The following is a 22,500-nucleotide window of genomic DNA, read 5'->3' on the forward strand; positions in this document are numbered from 1 at the left end:
CGGCCGGCTTCTTGTTTCAGAGAGCACCCGGCGCTGGAAGGAGAACGATGTGGGACGATCAGCGGGACCAGGTAAGAAGCCGGCCGGCATCTTGTGGTCCGCCGGCTGGCATCTTTTTACCGGTCCCGCTGGTATAGGAGAAGGCACCCGACGCTGGAGAGGGAGATCGACGGACGACGCTGGAACACGAACACAACGCTGGATGAGCACAGGTAGGTGGGGATTTTAATTTACGGAAAATCTCGGGGTTAACCAAAACTGCAACTTTTTTTAGCCCGTACGAAGGTCGGGCTTAACGGTCGGGAGGTTAATAAATGTCTGTCATTAAAATGCATTTATTCTAAAAACAGGTTTCTTTTTAAAGGCATGTACTATAATTATATGAACAGTAGCATGAAATACAATCTGTGCATAGCTGAATTCTCTGGTAGAATCTTCAGCAATAAAAGTCTCTGGGTGTGTAAGATGCCTTCATCTCCCTTTTGCTGTCTTTAGTTTCATCTGTAGGCTTCATATATCTTTAAGTTGTGTTGAATGCACCTGAAGTTGAAGAACTGTGTAATGTTCTGGGGTATATTTACTATAGCAGAAGAAAATATCAGTCTGCTGACGTGGCTTTTTGTCTTTATTAAGGCTCTATCTTTATTTCTGGAACTGGGTTTAGGCCTAAATAAATCATTTAAAAAGTGCTGCATTTACTCAAGTGGCTTTAAAAAAACTTTAAACTTTTAATACTTGGGAGTCCTTGCTTTTAAGAGCTTTGCATGCTACAGCCACCAGCAGAAGCTTCACATCTGGATGTGTCTCATACCTGGTCCACTGTGATTCCTCCCACCAGCCCCTCTCTCACTACTAACTCGTGTGATGTAGAAATCTGTAGGTGAGACCAAAGCATGTGATAGGAAACCTTGGTATGCACAATTCTGAAAAGTTCTGAATTTGCAGAATATGCTGGAGGCTGTACTTCTTGAAAATGAAGTAATGAGTTGCCATGTGCCCAAGAAATACGTAGTGGTAAAGCTAAATGATAAATGATTAGGGCTAGGATACATGTAAACAGCAATTTACTTACTTCATCCTTCTCTTCTCTGGTAGCCAACATGATTCCTCTTCCCATCCAACTTTGGAAAGGTTTGTAACAATGAACAGTATTTATTTAGTGTCAATATTTTACACAGCGCTGGTTGTGGCTACCTAACTTTCAATGCAATACTGTTGTTCCTCCATTGTTGGGAATAACATCAGTGCCTGCAACCACCACTCAAGTGTCTTATGGAAAAAAAACGGTTTAAAGGTCATACAGAGGAGGAGAGGATCCTATGAAAGCAAGGCAATCGCTCTAGACCATAACAAGCTTTACATATCTGCAGTATGGGGTATCCCCAATATAAGGGATGTTTTTTCTTCTTAAATCTCCTTTTTAGGCTTTAGGGTCGTCTGATGCAGTGAGTTTTTTTAGGAGCCAGAATCATTTGAAGGGCACTATGAATTGGTACAGTATTTGCCATTTACTGCACAGAGTCCATTTTTTTTTTTAAAATAGTCCCTGGCCCATTTTGTTACCATGCACAGCAATACCCATGTACAAGGTTTGGGAATGGTCCCTGTCTCTTAATCCCTACAAATTGCTTTATCTGTATTGCATTGTGTTCTGTTTCAACAACAACAAAAATTTTGCCTTTTTGTTTTTTGCAGCATTGTTACCCCATTCAGTGTGTTAAATTTTCGCGTATGGAGTCACCAGACTTTAAAGTCAGATGCTTTACTCGGCAGTGCATCTCTGAACCTGCATGAAACTCTTCTCTCAAATAATATGAAATGTAAGTATGCAACTGAGTACAATGGACCTAATACAATTTCTAGTAAAGTATTTGACCAGATTAGTCCTGTCCACATTATTTTTCCCACACTTTTCAATTTCAAAACAGTGATACACTGTGATACCAAGTGATACACATATGGCTCAGTAGCAGAACATACAAATCATTGCAATTTTTGATCTTACAGAAAAGAATACAATATTAAGAAACATGGAATTCTGATCTTAAACATGTATTCTGCATATGTGACAGAGCATAACTAAGTCAAATTTTATTGTTAATAAACAGTATTTATATAGCGCCAACTTATTGGGCAGCACTGTATATTAAATAGGGGTAGCAAATCACAGACCGATACAAACAGTGACACAGGAGGAGGAGAGAACCCTAAAATTAAACATTTTCTTACCTGAACTTTAATGATGGAAGACCCTGACCCTGACAGTTGATTTGCACAACCTAATACTTTTTTGTATTTTTTTTTTTAAGGGTGAAAATTAAATAAAATATATTTTTTATTTACGTATCAAAGACTAGTGAAGGAAAACGCTTTCTGTACAGTGCTGGTTATGAAACATGCCAGGCCCAGTTTGTTATTGCATAGTCTGCTTGTCCCTAAAGATAATGTCAGTCTAATATCCCAAGAGTCAGCACTTTCCTGGGTCATGTGACTACATGTCACACTAATGGCAGATAAGATACTGCGTAAACTCTTGACATGACATAATCCTTAAAGCTAAACTCCATTTAAAAAAACATGAATGAATGCAATTGTATGTCTATTTAAGCAAAACATTTACTTTCAAATTTAACTAACATAAGTACCTTAATTTGATGTATAATTAGCCTCTCGTAATCTCCTATACCAGCTTTCACTGCCCTTTTCACATTTGTGGAACTTTAAAATAACTTTCAGGTTTTAGGCAACACATCCTATTATTACTTTTTCTACAGTTTCCAGTACATAAACTTGGATGTCTGTGGGAAGAATGCCTCTTACACTGATGACCCCATGCAAAGAATGAAAATAGCCTAAAAGAACATTGATCTCTATTAAACGGAACTGAGAGGTTCAAATTGCTCATTGCTCAAGGAACCCCTAGCAACCTCTGACAGAACTTTAGGGTTTCCTGGAACCCTGGTAGACAAACCCTGTTCTATACAGGTAAACCCAATCACTAGGCCAACCAGTTTTTCTGACAAGTGTCATGATGACTAGGGTGGAGAGCTAAGGCGAAGGAAGACTTCTGTTTTACTGTCCAGTCAGGGAGGTAACCTGGCTGTGCTGCTTTAAAGCCAGCTTCTCATTACAATGCAAGGTCTGCCTATATTGTAGATCTCCCTCCCACTGTATGCTGCTTCCTCTCCTCTTAGATTGTAAGCTCTTCTGTACAGGGTCCTTCCCTCCTCCTTGTCACTCTTTGTATCTGTCTGTTATTTGATACCCCTATTTATTGTACAGCGCTGCGTAATATGTTGGCACTATATATATACTGTTTAATATTAATCCTCCCTCCTGTAAAAAAAACAAAAAAATAAAATACTTACGTCTCGGATTTTTGCGAGTTCACCACGAGTAAAGCTATTTCTGTGAACATGGGAAATGACACCCTTTTTCAACATTGAAGGGAATCTACAAAAACGTAGTGCATTTTTGATACAAGGTCTAATTTTAACTTCAGTAGTGTATCATGGCCTAGTATCAAGTCATGGGTAGTGTATCATGGCCCTATGTATCAAGTCATGGCCTAGAATAGAAATTGATGCCCCCTGCATGCTACATAGAAGGTCCCCTAGCTGTCTGTGTAGTCTGGGCTAGAGCTCTCATCAGTTTGTAGTATAAGCTTTTGTGAATGCAGAGCCCATAGTCCTGAGCAGTGTGTGTCAGACTTGACACTTGAGTCTATCTAGCTTTTGTTCACCTTTAGCAGGTTTTGCATTCCTATTACAATTCTACAAGAACAAAAAACCTACCAAATGAAGGTCAAGGGGACCTGTCCGTAAATTCTGGATGATCTTCAAAGCGACCTAAATTAATGCCATTAACACTCTCGAGCTCAATTTTTATTAATACAGGCAAAAAGAGAAAGCTGAACATTGTTATACCAAACTATTGAAAGTGTAAATTACACACTAACCAGCAAAAAAATGTATTTTAATGATTTCTTCTGGAAGTTTGGTTGAGCTGTAAAGGAATTCTAGTAGTTGATCTGCAAAAACACAAATACTGTGACAAATGAAGAACCATTGTTTCCTCTCCTTATCTTTAAGTCAATCGTTGCCTTTAGACATCTATAGTGGTGAGAAAGAATTCTTATTCTCATTCCGTATGTTTGCACACATTTATAGAATATCTGTGCCAATTTGCTCCTTGTAGGTTGTTGGTTGTAACTATGAAAATAAAACTTGTCTTTTTTTTTTTTTTTTTTCTCTCAGTGGAAGAAGCAATCGTGACCTTGCAGCTACAAGGTGATAGGGAGACAGTTGGTGACCTATCAGTGTGTCTTAATGGCCTACAGGTTGATCCAGAGATCCTAACAAATGGTGACATTACTTGTGTGTCAGGTAAGAGTGGTTCTGGGTATGTAAATCTAAACAAACACACCAATTAGCCAAAATGTTAAAACCACCAAAACCAATTAATTGGTGTACACCAATTAGCACACGATGCAAATTCCACAAAACAAGAGAGTGAATAGCAGGATGACAACACTGCCACAGAATTTAGAGCCTGTGCATAGAGTTGTCACTTTGTTACAGGCAGTCTTAAGAACAAGCCAAAACTGCCGAAATCGGCAGGTATTTTAGAATATAAAAAATTCATTTTAAAAGAGGGTAATAGTATTGAATTTTTTAACTTGCTATTAAAGCAGTTTTATATGTCATAGATACTTTAGGATATCTGTTTTTTAATGTTGCTTTTTTTTTAAATTTCTGAACCAGAATACATTAAATGCATCTGTAATAAGGTTAGGATCCATCATTTTTCCAGCTGGTGTTTAATCTTTGTATCCTTGATTTTGGTTTTGCAGATAATTCCAGAACACAAACTGACTCACCTACAAGGTAAGCCTTCAGAACAGTGTTAGATTCACATTTGCAAACTGAAAGGTTAGTGATTACATCATACATAGACCAAAGTAAAGGGATATGAAGGTTGAATTAATTTAATTAAAATTGATTGCCTGTCATATAGAAAAGACTATATATCTGTCACATGTCAATTAATTACCTTGAGGTGCTGGAGGTTTTCATTTTGCTCAGAGTTTTTTTTTTGTTTTTAGTGTGGATACTACCGACAGCACAACTCCTACAGATACCAAGTCTACTAATGGGACCAGTTCACCATCTCTGTCCAATGGAGGTTTTAAACCTAGCAGGCCCCCCAGACCATCAAGACCCCCTCCACCAACCCCTCAGAGGGCTTCTATGTCAGGTACAAAAATAATAGCCGTTTTCAAGGCAACATCATTTCAAGCAATCAAACGTTTTTTTCTTGCTTAATAATATTATCAATGATGGTAACATTTGTTTTCATACAGTTACATAACATCACTCTGAGATTTTGTATCCCTTTGGTAATGTGGCATTTGTCTAGTACCTGGTATGGCATTGCAGTTTTGGAAATCCAGATGGAAGGACAAGGGGCTACTGCTGTATCTTTGGGCACATATATGTATGTTTACCCTTCCTTGGCTTAAACAGGCTCAGCATTTCTAGGAGGGCTTTCCACAAAATTGTTGCGTGCGTCTGCTTATAATCAGCATTTCAGTTTATCCAAATAGGTTGAGGTCAATATTCTGTAAAGGCCCTTCCACACCAGGCTCCTCAATTTTTTTTTCCTCATTCCTCAAAGCAGACTTTGTGCAAAGGGCTGAAACAGATAGTAGTCTTCTCCCAACTGTCAATACAAGATCAGCAACACCCAACTTTTAATAGCTTCTTTAACTGGAAATGCCTGAACTGAATAGTTTGTTGCAGTGTCCACCTTCTTTTGACCAAATGTTCATGACCTCAGTACAGACTGCGGAGGTCAGGCCACCAATGATAAATATATTTATTTGTACTAGTAACATAGGATCAGGAGGTCAGGACTCCTGTTCCTGTTTAACCTGTATCACATGTTTTATTGAGAATGTTTGACATACATTAGTTCCCGCATGTGTGGTAATTCTTAGCTATCGCCATTCCTAAGAGTTTTGTGTTCAAAGAACAAGAAAAAAAGGAATAAAAATTTTTAAAAATTGAACCTAAATTTTAAAAAACTTTGGAAAAATTTTTTTTTTTCCCCCCTTTTAGTGCCTGCCAGTGGTGTCCTTCTAAACAATTCTGATGCTTCAGTGAACTTAACAGGCAGCAGTGTGACCACCGATACAGACCCATCATCCACTGCAGCTCCAGTGTCCAGACAGATCGCTCCAGTCAACATTCCAGCTGTCAACCAAGGGACATTACCACCTGGGTATGAGGATGGAAGAGGGGGGGCATTGATGTATTATTGTAAGCTGTGTAATTTATTTAAGGTTTGTTTGTGTCTCTACGCTTATAAATTTCATAAGCATTCTCAAGACCCAACTTTGGTTAAAACATGTCACTACACTAATGAAAAATTCACACTCTTCCTTCGGAAGGGGTTTCCCAAAAATTGCCACCCCTTTTATGCCCTTTCATTTTCGTAGAGGTAAATCTCTTCAGCACACATCACTAAAAAACAGGGTCCCTAACCCTCCCATTCTCTTTTTATGTAAGACAATTGCCTTGGTTTCATTTGATGTCGGCCTTCTTAATTTTACTTTAGCAAAAGACTGCACAGTATGTAATGTAATTTGTAATACCACCATGGTTTGCCCTGCTCCTAAAGTTGTCTCAAAACAAAGATTCCAAGTTTCTTCAGTGAGAGGTGGTATATTTACCTCTCCATTTGTCACCTGTGTTCCCCGACCCTGTGTTGTAGCTTACTACTTCCACCCACCTTTGTGTTCTCCAGGGACATAGGGGTCAGAAGTAGGAACTTCTGCACGTTGTAGGGGATGCATGCATCTGACACTCCTTGAAGTGTCGAACGGATAAGAGTTAGGAGATATGAATTGTATACTACTCATCTATTACAGGAACCTGGCATTTTGACTTGTTTGGAGAATTGACAGGTTCTCTTTAACATTGAGTTGTGTTTCAAGAACTTCCCAAACGGCAAATAGACAAAAGTCTCAAAGTGGTAAAACCCATGTGTTTAGGTACAGCTTTCGTTTTTGGTCTTCTGATTACTAGAGCAGTTTTACATTAACACTTTGGTAAATGTGAAATTTGTTGTGTGTCATTCTGAGAAAGTTTTATAGTTGATTGTAATTATTGTTAATTCTCTTTTATTTTTTGGTTTGTTTTTTACAGTTGGGAGCAGCGTGTAGATCAACAAGGTCGTGTTTATTTTGTGGATCATGTTGCAAAAAGAACCACATGGGACCGACCAGAGCCTCTTCCACCTGGGTGAGCTCCTCCATACATCCAACACGTTTGTCAATGTATTTCTCATGCAATTCTGAGATCTTCTAAACAATGTTTTAAATTCCTCATACTTGGCTTGGACGTTGAAATAAAATAGTAAAAATGTTGTAATGTTATTGTTTCATCCATTATTAGCAGACATTTTTGACTTGTTTAACAGACGAATCTAGAATTTTAACCTGAATCTTTAGATATGTCTAGATGTGTGCACATCTATTGGCTTCTTTGGGCAATGACCCAACAATCTAAGTGCTCTCTTAAGAAACATAAAATGAGTGTTTGCATGCTTTCCAAATAGGCCACCCCCCTTTTTTTTTTACCTATTCCTTTCCCAACCCAAACTTTCGATAAGTCAAGGCTGTGCCTATTAGAAAAGCTTGAGATTCAGTCATTACACACATATTTGTGAAACTACAATGAGACAGAAGTGGTTGTCAGGAGTTTTGCAGTCTGTGCCCAATATAAACTTGCAATGAATAATCACTTGCTATACAGTCAGGATGAGAAAAAATTACATTTTGTGTCTGATGCCCTTGGCTTACATGTTCAACTTTCTAATCTAGTTGGGAGCGCCGTGTGGACCAAATGGGGCGGATCTACTATGTTGACCATATCACGCGGACAACCACGTGGCAGCGACCTACAATTGAATCAGTTCGCAACTATGAACAGTGGCAGCTTCAGCGGAACCAACTACAGGGAGCAATGCAGCAGTTCAATCAGCGCTTCATTTATGGGGTGAGCAACATAGCTACAAAAAGTATGAGAGGGATGTTTTTGCTGTAATCCTATCTTGCTTTCCTCTCTTCACTGCTTACAAGAAATTACATTTTTTTGTTTTAGAACCAGGATTACTCAGGGCAAAACAAGGAGTATGACCCACTGGGACCATTACCTGTTGGATGGGGTAAATGAATCCTGTACTCCTTTATATAAAAGAAACTCAGTTATGTAAATGTACCTTTTGGCTGTCATTGAACACCTTGTGTTATTTATCATCCTAGAAAAGAGAACTGATGGTAATGGTCGCGTATATTTTGTCAATCACACAACACGAACAACTCAGTGGGAGGATCCAAGAAATCAAGGGTAAGTCTATGCGACCCAAGGAAAAGATGCTTTTATAAAGAAGAAATACAGTTAAAGACTAATAGGGCCAGCAACTCAGAGGGGAAGTAAAGTATACCTGTGATTTATGTAGGCAGCCATTGCTGACCTCCATTTCTTGTAAGTGTATCTACGGCAAAAGCTTTTGTTGTTCGTTAAAAAGGGAGGAAAAGGTTAGAGCTTGTGTCTGTTTTTCTATCTCCCTGCTTGGGAGATTCACCAAGACTGAAATTGAGAGAAGATCCAAAATATTGATTTGTCTCCAAAAGAGGAATACAATTTTTCCTATGGGAACACTTGTTACAGTGTTCGTAGGACCGGTAATGTACAGGAAATCTCTTAAATAGGACGTGGGCAAAAACAAAAATCTGAGTTGTATCCATTGCCTACCCCTTGCGATGAGGCTTTTTATTTTCACAAGGCAATCATTTCAAAGCACTTTGAGTACCCTTTCTCTCACTTTTGCAGACTTCTTCCTTTTTGTGTAACTGGTCCCCCAAAGCCTTTTCTCTTCAGTGCTTGGTGACTTCTGACCACTTCATGTAAATGAGGGACAAGCAAGCAGTCCTGCATTTTTTAGAGCCACTAAGAGCCCACTTAGAACCAGGAAGGTGTAAATGCAGGCTGCTGAATAAGTGGGGCTCCCCTACACTGCAACATTTATTTTTCACATTTTCCATAGAGTTCAGCTTTGAAACGTCAATGATTAAAATATTTTGATCATACCTATTTCTGTCTTTCAGGCAACTGAATGAAAAGCCATTACCAGAGGGCTGGGAGATGAGATTTACAGTGGATGGTGTTCCCTATTTCGTAGATCACAATAGAAGAACCACAACATATATTGATCCCAGGACTGGAAAGTCTGCACTGTAAGTAAACAATGAAGAAACCTTACCAGGGCTAGCTATAATTTAAGTAATGTGATTTTTTTTTTTAATGATATATCCTAAGTTTCTATACATATAAACACCATACTCAATATACCTAATACTTTAATTGTTGTCTATAGTTATTAACAAAATTCTAAATATTAAAAGTCAGAAAAATATTAGTCTTTCTTTTTTCCATTCTCACTTTTCCCACTCTATCTACACAGGGATAATGGCCCACAGATTGCGTATGTGCGAGATTTTAAAGCAAAGGTGCAGTACTTTCGGTTTTGGTGTCAGGTAAGTACACTCACTAAAAATAAATTCATAGCTTAGTAACTAGTTTTCAAACATCCTTTTTCAACGCCTCTGCCATGTTTATATACAGTGAAATTACTTTATCAGTGTTTTCTTAAATTTGCGGGGTTCTGTGTGGCATATGCAAAACAATTTCGGATGAAAAAGCAATGAAAAAATACTTTATAGCCCAACTCCATGTCAGGAGGTTTCCTTTCTTAATTGATGACCCAGCTGGTTTATATGTGTTTTGTCAGAAGTTTGATTGTGGCCAAACCACTGTGCTCTGTAAATAGAGCCCAATGTGATACACCACTGTATTTCTTTAGAGACCACAATATCATAATGAAGCAAATCTACACTCCATGTAATTTAAAAGAAATTCCCTTACCAATAATGTTATCATTTAATTTTTTTAGCAACTGTACATGCCGCAGCATGTCAAGATCACTGTCAATAGGAAGACCTTGTTTGAAGATTCTTTTCAGCAGGTATGTTTGTTCTCATATTTTTTTGCTTTAAAAATTTTAGCACTTTTTTTAAATTTAAATGTCACCCATGCAATAAAGCAGGCATAGAATACAACTTCAACTTTAGCAGCTTCACAGTACCCACCCTGTTCAGTAAAGGAAGCCTTGTTTTATACTTTTATTCAGCTTCAATCAATTGATTTTACATCCATTGTAGACCTGGTCAGCTTTTTCTCAGTGTATCGTCACCTTGTCCTTATTACTGTTTATGGGCTCATATGGGGAACATCCACTGGAGGCTTCCTTTAGCAAGTTTGGCAATCTTCCAGGACTGATCAGCACTCACGTATCCTGAAGTACAATGCACTCAGCTTGCATGATGACACCCTCTAGCTTGAACTAATAAAAAGTAGAGTTACACTTAGCATCTTGGATTTTTGTTTTTATCTTGTTTTAGATAATGAGTTTTAACCCACAAGATCTCAGGAGAAGGCTGTGGATTATTATCCCTGGAGAGGAGGGGTTGGATTATGGAGGAGTAGCAAGGTAAAATATTTGCGTTTGTTTTTATATAATTTAATGACATGTTTGAGTGCCTGTATCTAACACCTGGCTTTCCCAATCCTTACACAGGGAGTGGTTCTTCCTTCTCTCCCATGAAGTTCTGAACCCTATGTACTGTCTTTTTGAATATGCCGGGAAAGACAACTACTGCCTGCAGATAAATCCTGCCTCCTATATTAATCCCGATCACTTGCGCTACTTCAGGTTTATTGGCAGGTTTATCGCCATGGTGAGTTGACTGGTTTTCTACTTTATTTATTTTGTGCATCTTACCTATATTCTGGGGGATCTGAAAGTTTAATGCTGTTCTGTATTTTTACCAATTTTATTACGTATCATTTCCTCCTCTTTAGGCTTTGTTCCATGGCAAATTCATAGACACTGGTTTCTCATTACCATTCTACAAACGTATACTAAACAAACCAGTGGGGCTGAAAGATTTGGAATCTGTGGATCCAGAGTTTTACAATTCCCTGATCTGGATAAAGTAAGTAAAGGTGTATATGGACTTGCACTGCAGATATATGGTAAGAAGGGTGCATGAGATTATTTTAGAGGCTTTTACTTTAATCAAGTGTGATTGTGCTTGAAAGCTCTTACATCTAAAAAAATGAATTGGAGGTACTAATAGAGAAAGGTCTTAATCTTGCAGTGATTAAAAAAATATATTAGACCTGACACTACTTCTGTGCATGTGTATATATGTAGGATTTAGGTGATTTCATTTTTGTTTTCCTGGAGATAAGAGTATTAGCATTGTACATTGTAATGCCAGGAAGCAGTATACATGGGAAGGCAGAGTTGCTCCAAATTCACTAAGTGTAAATTGGCCAGTACTCTCCCACAGACAAGCAAAGGATGCCCCACCCAAAGCTTGGTTGATAAATGATAATAGAGATCCATTAGTAGCTTCTGGGCATTTATGAACTTTGATTTTCAAATGTGACATCAATTTAGGATACTATTTACTAACACAGAGTACTCTGATTTTTCTATACTCAGTTGTTTATTATCTCTTCTGTATTTTCCCAGAGAGAACAACATAGAAGAGTGTGGTCTGGAGATGTATTTCTCAGTGGATAAGGAAATTCTGGGAGAAGTTAAAAGTCACGATCTCAAACCAAATGGAAGTAACGTCCAGGTGACAGAGGAGAACAAAGAGGAATATATCAGGTAGACATTGCTGACATGTATACTGGAATCTGAGACCTTCTAGTGTTGTATGCCATGTTTAGTGTTGTGTTTTCTTGAACATTACCAATCTTTTTACTGTATGTGATTTTTATTTTGTGTCTGTGCCTATTTCCTGCAGGCTGGTGGCAGAGTGGAGACTGTCTCGAGGAGTAGAGGAACAGACTCAAGCTTTCTTCGAGGGCTTCAATGAAATTCTTCCCCAGCAGTACCTGCAGTATTTTGATGCCAAAGAATTAGAAGTAAGACCTGTTGATAATAAACATAGCAGCAGAATATGCATCCCCTCGCTGTGAATTGTTTCCTAATTTTTTTTTTATTTTAATCCCCAGGTTCTTCTTTGTGGTATGCAGGAAATAGATCTTAATGACTGGCAGAGAAACGCCATATACCGGCATTATACACGGACCAGCAAGCAGATTGTTTGGTTCTGGCAGGTAGGATAACTAACGTATAAACATGATTGTGATTTTGTTTACCTTAGCTGTAAATTTCTCTGATTTTATTAGGTGGTATGTGCAGCCCCAGTTTTAACAATAAGTCATGATTGTTTTCAGTTGTATTTGACACTTCCAGGGCATATATCTAGCAAATATGTAGGCGCTACAGAACCGCTCCTAGTGCCTGAGTTGATCAGCTTTTGTTTGCTTCAGTCTGAGGTTTATTTTCTGACAAGTCTGAGAAAGTAAAACCCACTTCAAAAGATCACTTACAGTCAAGTAAACCTTTTAATAAACTCTGAATAATCTCAGAAGCATGTCATACTAATCTAACTAACACAAGCCCAAAATTTAACCTGTGCCCTAAATTTCTTTACTCATACTATAATTTTTCATTTTTACCAGTTTGTGAAAGAGATTGACAATGAGAAACGAATGAGACTCCTACAGTTTGTTACTGGCACTTGTCGGTTACCAGTTGGAGGCTTTGCTGACCTCATGGGTATGTAAAGGACTTCTCCATCCTTATCACTTGGCTGTATATTGCTCTATAGTTGTAGATATGTCATTTTACTAGTAGTTCATTTCTAAGGCATGTGTAATTTTTGTTTTTTTTTGTTCTTTATTATAATTATAACTAAACGATTTGTGGTATTTTTTTTGAGCCATCAGGCTTGATATTCTATTCCCCTATAGCAAGTTTAGATAATCCAGCTTTGCTTATAAAGTCACCTAGAAAGATGATTTACGAATGATAAAGTTTCAGTCAATGAGCCGTCTGGCTAGCAAGTTATTATCTTTTTTTAGCTTGCTCATAGTACTTTAGGAAACCTTAGTCATATGTCACTTGCTTGTAAAAGGAAAATTGAAAAATGTGTGCTTGTAAAAGACAATCTACATCAGTAGCCTAAAAATGTACAAATTCTAAAAAGAAAGGAAATTGAAAAACAGTATAATTCCTTTTCAAAGTAGTAACTAGTGCATTATTACTAACAGCATAACAATTCTTTGTGGGAAATGCCTATCTTACGTGTTCTTTATCCCTAGGGAGCAATGGTCCTCAAAAATTCTGCATTGAGAAGGTCGGGAAAGAAAACTGGCTGCCCAGGAGTCACACATGGTAAATACCTTAGGAGTGTACTAGTCTATAAGGATTTTAAAGTTGACCTTTTATTAGATAACCATAAGGGCTTTTATTGGCTTCCCTTCAAAAATGTGATTAGCATGAGTATTGTTGATTGGAGTACTTTGCTTGAAGACCTTTTAGACAATTAAAGATGTTGCAAAAAACTTGTCAATCCTCATTTTTGAATTAGGAAGTGATCAGCTCCCAGCAATTCTGTGTTCATAATGCTCAAGGTAAATCATAAAAAGAAAAAAAAAAAAGATTCCATTCTGATACCCGCCATTAAGGTCGCATGCATCCAGGAGGGACTGGTGAGCCCTGGGCACATGGTTTGGGGATGTCATCTTACAGTACGTGTAGAAATTAAAATGGCAGAATCACTGCTGGATAATGCTGTCAACCAGGGCTAAAAAGTTGAACTCCTGGATGCTCTAAGATAGTTTGTTTACTTGGTGGTATTGTAAAAAGCTAAATAAAAATTTTAGATAGTATTTAACCAAAATTAAGGTTTCCATGTTATTTCTATATGGGGTTTTTATAATGAGGCTACATCTCGATCTTTTTCTCTCTTTCCAGTTTTAACCGCTTGGACCTCCCACCTTACAAAAGCTTTGAGCAGCTAAAAGAGAAGCTGCTGTTTGCAATAGAGGAGACGGAAGGATTTGGACAGGAGTAAGAAGCCCTCCACATATCCTCCAGGCACAATGCTGCAAGTGTGAACACTGCTGATCCCCGTCCCTGGCCTCTTTCGAACTCTCCAAGCCACCATCACTCTTTACCTTTCAACCTGTCCCATCTACATCTTCCGACCTATTTCCATTTCAGTGTAACCTTCACACTTCTCATACAGTGAAATAGGACTGCTCTAAATTAAGTGCACCAATGTGCAGATGTAGCGGAGTGTTAATCAGTCTTCCAGCCATGCCACAATTTCCTCCTGTGAGAAGGGGCTTTCAAATTAACAGTGTTGCACCACATGACACTTGCAGCCCATTAAGCTGTATATAGCCATATTTATTATGCACTATGGGAAGGTGTCCTGTGGAGTAAAGCAAGACGGCAAAAGGGTAGCAAAAGCAGCACTATAGATCTTCCCTCATAATTAGGAAGTGGCTTTCACAATCAGAGGAGATTTATAGCTTCACCATGTAGGTTGCCACCACATTATGCCTGCAGCTGGTGCTTCCTGTGGGTCAGCTGATAATGAATGTTGATTCTAACCAGTGAGAGATTAAAAACTAATTGTCCCTTCCTTATGCAATTCCTGTGATGTATAGGCAATAGGGCAGTCAATAGTCATTATCAGACATGTGAGACCTGCTGACTTGAAAACTATTGTATTCTCTTTAGTTATGGGTCTTTTATTGTCCACGTAAAGAAGTGTTTTGTTTCGTGACATTTAATGTTCAGATTATAGGCTCCAGACATGAAACTGTACACCATATGAATCTTCATTTATACCCAAGGATCCTTCTCCTGGTGTATTGGTAATTGAGCCAATTATGTTTTTAATCTCAGTAGGGTTTCAATAGTAACTTTTTGATCTAAAGATTGGTTCACGAACTCTGATTGCAGCCAGACCTGTTTTGTTTTTGTAAGCTGCTGAGAAACTATTTAATGAAAAAAACTGGAATTGGGTCATTTTGTAAAAGAAGGAGCTTGCACACTCAAATACAAGTTAGGAATGGTAGCTTTATTCTGTTTGGAATTGTTCGAACTGTAGGTTATAGTTCTACTTTACATATACAAGGAGCCCCTGTAATAAGACATGACTGAAACTAAAGAACTGTTTGGGAAGCTTCATGCTTTTTCACCTCAAGTTACCGGCATACTGGAAGATTTCTTTTGGCCTTGGCCAGAAAACACTATTGCACAAAAACAATTGTTTGTAACTATTTAGGCCTAGTTTACCTTTTAGTTGAAATTGGAAAAATAAAAATTGCATTGGCTTCCTTTGTAAAGTAGCTATATTCTGAGTAGAAAATCTTATCTGCTGCAAGTATTCGTCTGGCACGCTCTTCTAAGTCATGCATAAAGCTCAGCAGTTTAAACCGCTTCTTTTCTAATGTAGCTGGGGACATGTCAGACCTCTGCAGGGAAGCCACTGCTTTCACACAGAAAGGTCCTACCTTGCAGTGTTCTTGCAGGGGGCAAGCTTGTCTACTCAGCCTGTGGCTGCATTGTAAAGAAAACTAACTGTAAGACTTTGCTGACAGTTTGTTCTAATGCAGGTAATATCTGCAGGTAATTTTAACTGGAAGTATAATTTAACTCTTAACTTGCTAAAGCACGCAAAGCTTTCTATATGCTACACTAGAGGCTTTGCTCCATTAGCTTTATTAAAGCAAACAGGTGTAATGGAAATGTTTCAAACAACTTTGTTTCTTATTTTTAATAATTTTGCACATTAGCATCTACAAATAATCTGTCTAGATAGTTTATTTATCTTTTGTTCTCTAGGTATAGAAGGAATATGATGAAGGAATAGGACATACACACAAATCCATTTTTATGTTACTGTTTATCGTGAACAAGTGCATGCTTTTTATGTAAGAGGACCATTTTTTTTAATGACCGCTGGTTTAGTGCAGATTGTTCATTAGGTATCCCATCCTACAATCTCTTTAGGAGTGTGCTGTGTATTCTGACTTGACATTCATTACCTGTGTTCTGTGCATGCTGCTACATCATGTGTTGTCAGTCTAACATAGCTGATTTATGAACATCCAACCTCGTGCTATGCATGGTGCACACTTGCCTATAATGGCTGGCAATGTAACAAAACCATATAGCTCATAATATATGTTACAATACCACTATGAAATCGTCTTAGGCTCCAGCAACAACTATGAAGTGAAAGGGCCCCTGTCTGACTGGATGCTTGGGTCACATAGTACCCAATTGTTGTGAATCTAATAGAGAATATACAAAGTTTGGACTCTCATATTGTTAAGTGTATGGTGAGTTTATTTTAAATTAAATCATATAAAGCTTTCAGTTACAGATAGATTTTTAAATTCATAGATCATATTAAAAGGCAGACAGACATCATTGGTCTTATGCACACTAAAATATTTAATTATAATTTTCTGCAGGTGTATTTTGGATAGATGCACATTTATATGGATCAGCTGTAAGAGCTGAAAGGCAACGAGGTACTAATAAGTTTCTGCTACCTGAAGGATATTAATTTTATCATGTCTCTATGATTTTAAGTTGTGCATAATCACCAGAACAACCATCAAATAGGAGAAATATGAACAGCCCCAGGGCACTATTATCTGATCATGTTGTACATTTTGAGGTGCTAGGGGGCAGCTTAAATGTTCTGTATGTAGCCAGGCAGTTGAAGCCTTGTCACATAAGCAATCCCGCCACCCACAGCAAGTTGTCTTCAACTAGATACCTAAGGGGACGCTAATCCATACTCGCTGCATCAGTAGCCAAAATGTTGCAGAATCTCTCCAGACAGTAAAACCATGTGACAGATCTGGTCTCTCTACACCTGGCCACCAGTGGTGTACGCTTGTAGCTCCCCCCTATAAATAGGTAATATTAAACCTGCATATAGGGGCAAGGAGGCTGCACAAATAAAAAAAAAAAAATTAGTCAAATGTTAAGAGCGCTTAGACATAAGCACTTCTATGCCTGTAAGTGGTTGCTTGTTTTTAGTCCTAAACTGGGTGCAGCTGTGCGGCTAAAAGGCATTTTGCTCTGACAAAAACATCACTTGAAAGCAGTGGATTTCCAATCAATGCCAAGTGTTCCCAAAAACAGCTTTTTGTTGGTAAGCCATGGTGGTCATCTATTCCCTCTGTATTACCTCAGTGATGAAGGCGCACACCTTAGGTTTAGAAATGCTTTTTTGTCCCCTTTGCCTTGAGCTGCATTCCACTTGGTGCTGATATAAATAAACTGGTAAAGCATTTGTAAATTCCTTAAAAATTGCAGCTATCAGTTGTGTTTTGTTGAGTATGCATCCAGAAAAGGACAGTAGGAGAAGTTCAGTTGTCTTGCGTTCACTGCAAACTCCTAATCTGGACTGGCAACCTGACAGCTTTGGCACTTGTCTGTGAGCATTTATAGGCTTGTGTGAACCCCATAGCCTGGAACCAGCCCTCTTTCTGTTTTACATACCATTATTTATTACAATATATGCACTTTTTTCCCCAAATACTGTGATATTTTAACATTATTGCACCATATTTACCAAAGTTTAGTGTAATAAAGTCCTCCTTTATATGCATTGTCTGTGCTCACCCCAAAGGGTTACCGGACACGAGCATGCTGTAATTGTCCAGTCACATGACCTTCTAACCACAAGCATGAGTAGAAGACACCTAAACAGCATGTCCGTGCATGTCTGAGCCAATCAGAACACTCCATTCCCACAATACTATACATATACCCGTATACTCGCCATTAGCCTGTGAAATCATTTTTGTTTTTTTGCCTTTGCATTTTGTTACCTCAACCCTTTTAAACTCACCTCCAATAGTTATTGTCAGATTACACTAAATCTAACCGATTTTACCAAAATTATGTGAAAAACAATTGTGTAAATATGATGTAGGGCTTTGCATTCACGTCCTTTTCTCTGACTCTGCTCTATAGGTTCTTTAACCCCTTGTGTTGTTTTTTTTTAAGGTGCACATCTTATAACAGAGAAGGGGGGGGGTTGCAATCCCTATTTAATGTACAGCGCTGCGTAATATGTTGGCGCTATATAAATCCTGTTTAATAATAATAATAAAGGCCAATGTGGTTCCTATCTTCGAAAAGGGAGCAAAAACATTTTACCCACCATTTTACTCTTTTTATGAGGAAGTAAGTAAACAGGTAGACAGTGGGGTAGCAGTTATTACAGTGTACTTGGACTTTGCTAAAGCATTTGATATCGTACCCCACAGACGGTTAATATGCAAGTTAGGGTCTTTAGGTTTTGAAAAGTCAATCAGTAAATTGCTAGAGAACTGGCTTAAAGACCACATCCAGAGAGTTATAATTAATGATTCATAGTCTGAATGGTCTAAGGTTATTAGTGGTGTACCCCAGGGTTCAGTGTTGGGACCTTCACTGTTTAACATCTTTATAAATATTATAGAGATTGGGATTAAAAGTACCATTTCTGTGTTTGCAGATGACACCAAACTATGTAATGGAATTAAATCCATACAGGATGTCTATAATCTACAAGCAGACATTGATGTACTGTTTGATTGGGGAGCCAAGTGGCAAATGACGTTTAATATAGATAAAGTTATGCACTTGGGGGCTAACAACATGTATGCTTCATACTGTCAAGGGGGAATACATTTGGGGGAGTGAGAAATGGAAAATGATCTGGGGGTTCTGGTAGATCATAGACTTAATAACAGCATGCAATGCCAAGCTGCAATATCTAAATCTAGTAAAGTATTTTCTTGTATTAAAAGAGGAATGGAGGAGCTCAGCTATTAGGAGAGATTAGCTGAACTGAATCTATTCTCCCTTGAGAAGAGACATTTAAGGGGGGATATGATCACCATGCATAAATATATAAATGGTCCATATAGAGAATTCTCCCATTATTCACTTAGATTACAAAGGACAAGTGGGCACTCTTTGCGTCTGGAGGAAAAGAAGTTTAAGCTCCGGATAAGGAAGGGATTCTTCACTGTAAGGTCTGTGAAAATGTGGAATAGGCTCCCTCAGCAAGAAGTTTCAGCAACTCCTGTAGATTTCTTTAAGAAAAAGCTGGAAGTTTTTCTGGAAGCACAGAATAACTGGGCATTAAAGCTTTAAAGTAAAAATAACAGACTGTTGATCCAGGGAACATCCGATTGCGTCATGGATTTTTTTTTGCCTTCCTCTGGACCAACTATGTCTTATACAGTTTTACATCTGGGATATGTTTATTTCCCATGTGGTTGAACTTGATGGTTTATGTCTTTTTACAACCTAACCTTCTTTGTAACTACAGTTAGGTCCATAAATATTTGGACAGAGACAACTCTTTTCTAATTTTGGTTCTCTACATTACCACAATTAATTTTAAATAAAACAACTCAGATGCAGTTGAACTGCAGACTTTTAGCTTTAATTCAGTCGGTTGAACAAAAATATTGCATAAAAATGTAGGGAACTAAAGTCTTTTTTTTACACAATCACTTAATTTCAGGGAGTCAAAAGTGATTGGACAAATTAAAAAGCTGAAAATAAAATGTTCATTTATAATACTTGGTTGAAAACCCTTCGCTGGTAATGACAGCCTGTAGTCTTGAACTCATAGACATCACAAGATGCTGGGTTTCCTCCTTTTTAATGCTCTGCCAGGCCTTTACTGCAGCGGCTTTCAGTTGTTGTTTGTTTGTGGGCCTTTGCATGCAGATAGAACCCTAGCCATGATTTGAACCTGGGACAAGAGTGCTAACCACTGAGCCACCATGCTTTTTTCTCTCTTGCCATTGCTGGTGCTACTCTGATGCAACTTAAATGAAGAAAATTGTTAACTTATATGTGAATTCATATCACAGCCAAAAAAAAAGATGGTGGTGATGGTGGTTCAAATGGGGAACTGTCTGGTTATCATCAAAGTACTATTCTGTAAATCTGATTGGTGGACACAAATCATTCAGAGATATAAATGTCCGCACTGTGACGTGACAACTCCATTATTTAAGCCTTGGATCTGCTCACTTGTATAATGTAGGACCACCTGCATGCTGATCATTGCAAGCCTATCATTTACATTCCCCATCCATTAAGAATCAAGTGCTAGGAAGAGGAATAAACATCACACTTGCCAATCTGTTGTTCTGCAATGTTGCTGAGGAAAGGAGTGAGCAAAGTGATAAATAAGCTCATTTAATAAATGATAAATAAAAAAAAGTGATAAATAAGTCTGTTGTTTCTTTTTTCATTTTAATTACAGGCATAGGGCTGATAAAAATTACTGAATAGAGACAAATAAGATAGAACTGTGTAGCAGAGCTGGGTAAATTTCAGTACTTGATAGCATTGAAGATGTCTTGGTAAGTAAAACAGGTCCTTGCTGTTTGCTAGAATTTAAATCTAACTGCAGCCATTTTACCTGTGACAATCTATTTATAAGGCGTCCACAGAGGCTTCGACAAAATGGCTCCTGTATTGCAGACACCTAATGAGATAAGGTGTTCTTCTATTGGCCCTGTTCCGCCAAGCAGCTTACAAGTGACATCAAGGCGGGGCTACGAAGGGTTTGGTCGCTGGGTGACGCCTGTTTATGCGCATGTGCAGTGTGTTCTGTGTCACTGGGAGACAAGCAAGGAGCAGACATGGTGAGTGATGTACCGAGAAGAGATATGTGATGTTAATAACGTTACCGGAGACATTCATAGGTGTTATTTGCACTCTTTTTACCTATTATAAGGGGAGAATCATTCTAGAATTGATAGTTACTAGGGGCGGTGACGTCACCGGCCTTTCCTGTGATTGGTCCCCAGCCTTATGTCTGGGCCACTGTATCATTCTCCTTATATATAAAGACACCTAAAGAACTGAGCTTGTCCTGCATAAACACATATATGTCGAAAAGAGCATGTAGGTAGTGAGGAACCTTCCAATTACTTTCCATTAAAAGGGGAGCAGCACTGACAATATGGCTGCTGCAGATTGCCTGGTTGCCATGGAGATTTTTTGTTTTCTGTGTGTGGCTCATCAATACAGATGTGCATGGGGTGGCCATATTTGTTTATGGCATGGCCCACAATCATTATGCCTCACGGGACCAGAGCCACCGCTGTACTGTACACCATATACTTGCCAATGATGGCCATCACTGCTGTCACCTTTTTTTACGCTGCTTTCTCTATATAATGATTTCTCTTTATAATGGTGGAACCACTTTTATAATTACAATATCCACAGCTCACAATATATTAGCATGGCGGTCAGTGGGAAGAGTACATTATTGGCCAGTAGGAAGATAGTCACCAATACCACAAGCCAAAATCATTGGTGTCATCTGAGAATCACAAACTGCTCATTGCTCAAGCAACCCCTAGCAGCCTGTGGAGGAACCCTGGTTTACAATAATGACCTATATAGACATTTTTTTTGGGCGGACAACCAACGTAACACACATGCTTGCAAGAGTCATTTATACCTTTGTTATCTTGTAAATAAAATACAGAGAGATTGGTCCATAGCTGCAGCTGTGCACCATATTCTGCCATCAAACTTCATCCCTTATTTCTGCTGTTTATATAAGAGAAGTGCTGGGATGCCATGGCAGACATTTCTCGGATTAAGGGTTAATGGGACATTAACACAATGTGTCCCCATTTTTTTTTACCCCTCCTACAAAATAAACAGCTTTTATGCTGTGGAGATCAGAGAGTTTTATTGCAGGTCAGGCAATTTACCTGCCTGATCACATTTAATTAAAGCGGAACTAAACTGAAAACAAAAAAATGACACCCTAAATCCTGCTGGTGCCTCAATGGCATTGGTCCTTCCCACATTCATGGGGTCCTTCCCATGTTGTCCTGGAATTCCTCTTAGTCCCAGCGCTGAAAAAGTGCCGCTATCCTCACTCTTTTTTTCCGTCTTCTTCCTTGGTCTTCTTGGCACGTCACCCGATCTCGCACTGCACAGGTGTGAGATTAGGTGACATAGCTGCTGCAAAGAGAAAAAAAAAAAGCTGATCTCACTGCGCTTGTGTGCAATCAGCATCTCTTTCCCATAATAGAAAAAAAGACCCTTCTGCGCATGTCCGAGATCAGAGCATGCGCAGAAGGAACAGTCGAGCCTCCCAGGATGCGTGACGTAGATATCCCAGGTGGCTCTGTGCTCCCCTCGGTGAACAAGACTAAAATTGGTGGTGCTGCACTGTTTTTTTTTTTTTTTTTTTTTTAAGGTAGGGTGTTGCACTTTAAAAAAATTAAACAAAATTAACATTTCCCCTTTACATATAAGGGTTGTCTACCCTTTTATGTAAAGTAAAAATGTTGAGTTTAGGTCTGCTTTAAATACACTCACCTGTGTTCCCATTTCGTCCCAGGCATCTCTTTCTTTTGCTCCTCTTTCTTCTTCCACATATTTAACCACCTTGATTGCCTGGGATGACATAACTCCCATGTATGCACACAG

At 38.5% G+C, this 22,500-nt stretch overlaps 2 protein-coding genes across 3 annotated transcripts in view; both read left to right on the top strand.

Moving 5' to 3' along the window:
* The window catches only part of ITCH (itchy E3 ubiquitin protein ligase), a 38,385-nt gene extending 21,924 nt beyond the window's left edge, over positions 1–16,461 (top strand). For both annotated transcript variants that reach the window (XM_072403696.1, XM_072403697.1), the window contains exons 4-24: positions 1,696–1,820; positions 4,257–4,385; positions 4,853–4,886; positions 5,105–5,256; positions 6,120–6,282; positions 7,209–7,304; positions 7,886–8,060; positions 8,166–8,229; positions 8,327–8,411; positions 9,173–9,301; positions 9,529–9,601; positions 10,018–10,089; positions 10,526–10,614; positions 10,702–10,861; positions 10,986–11,119; positions 11,665–11,805; positions 11,945–12,065; positions 12,156–12,260; positions 12,669–12,765; positions 13,311–13,383; positions 13,966–16,461. In XM_072403696.1, coding sequence (XP_072259797.1) covers positions 1,696–1,820; positions 4,257–4,385; positions 4,853–4,886; positions 5,105–5,256; positions 6,120–6,282; positions 7,209–7,304; positions 7,886–8,060; positions 8,166–8,229; positions 8,327–8,411; positions 9,173–9,301; positions 9,529–9,601; positions 10,018–10,089; positions 10,526–10,614; positions 10,702–10,861; positions 10,986–11,119; positions 11,665–11,805; positions 11,945–12,065; positions 12,156–12,260; positions 12,669–12,765; positions 13,311–13,383; positions 13,966–14,065 — 2,317 coding nt within the window. In that variant the 3' untranslated portion in view covers positions 14,066–16,461. The remainder of the gene's footprint in view (positions 1–1,695; positions 1,821–4,256; positions 4,386–4,852; positions 4,887–5,104; positions 5,257–6,119; positions 6,283–7,208; positions 7,305–7,885; positions 8,061–8,165; positions 8,230–8,326; positions 8,412–9,172; positions 9,302–9,528; positions 9,602–10,017; positions 10,090–10,525; positions 10,615–10,701; positions 10,862–10,985; positions 11,120–11,664; positions 11,806–11,944; positions 12,066–12,155; positions 12,261–12,668; positions 12,766–13,310; positions 13,384–13,965) is intronic.
* Positions 16,462–20,669: 4,208 nt separating this feature from the next.
* The window catches only part of DYNLRB1 (dynein light chain roadblock-type 1), a gene marked incomplete in the record, with an annotated part of 6,028 nt that continues 4,197 nt past the window's right edge, over positions 20,670–22,500 (top strand). The window contains 1 exon segment of the mRNA XM_072403698.1: positions 20,670–20,687. Within this exon segment, the coding sequence (XP_072259799.1) occupies positions 20,685–20,687 (3 nt within the window).

The sequence above is a fragment of the Pyxicephalus adspersus genome, chromosome 3, assembly GCF_032062135.1.
Source record: "Pyxicephalus adspersus chromosome 3, UCB_Pads_2.0, whole genome shotgun sequence".
In the NCBI taxonomy this organism is placed as follows: domain Eukaryota; kingdom Metazoa; phylum Chordata; class Amphibia; order Anura; family Pyxicephalidae; genus Pyxicephalus; species Pyxicephalus adspersus.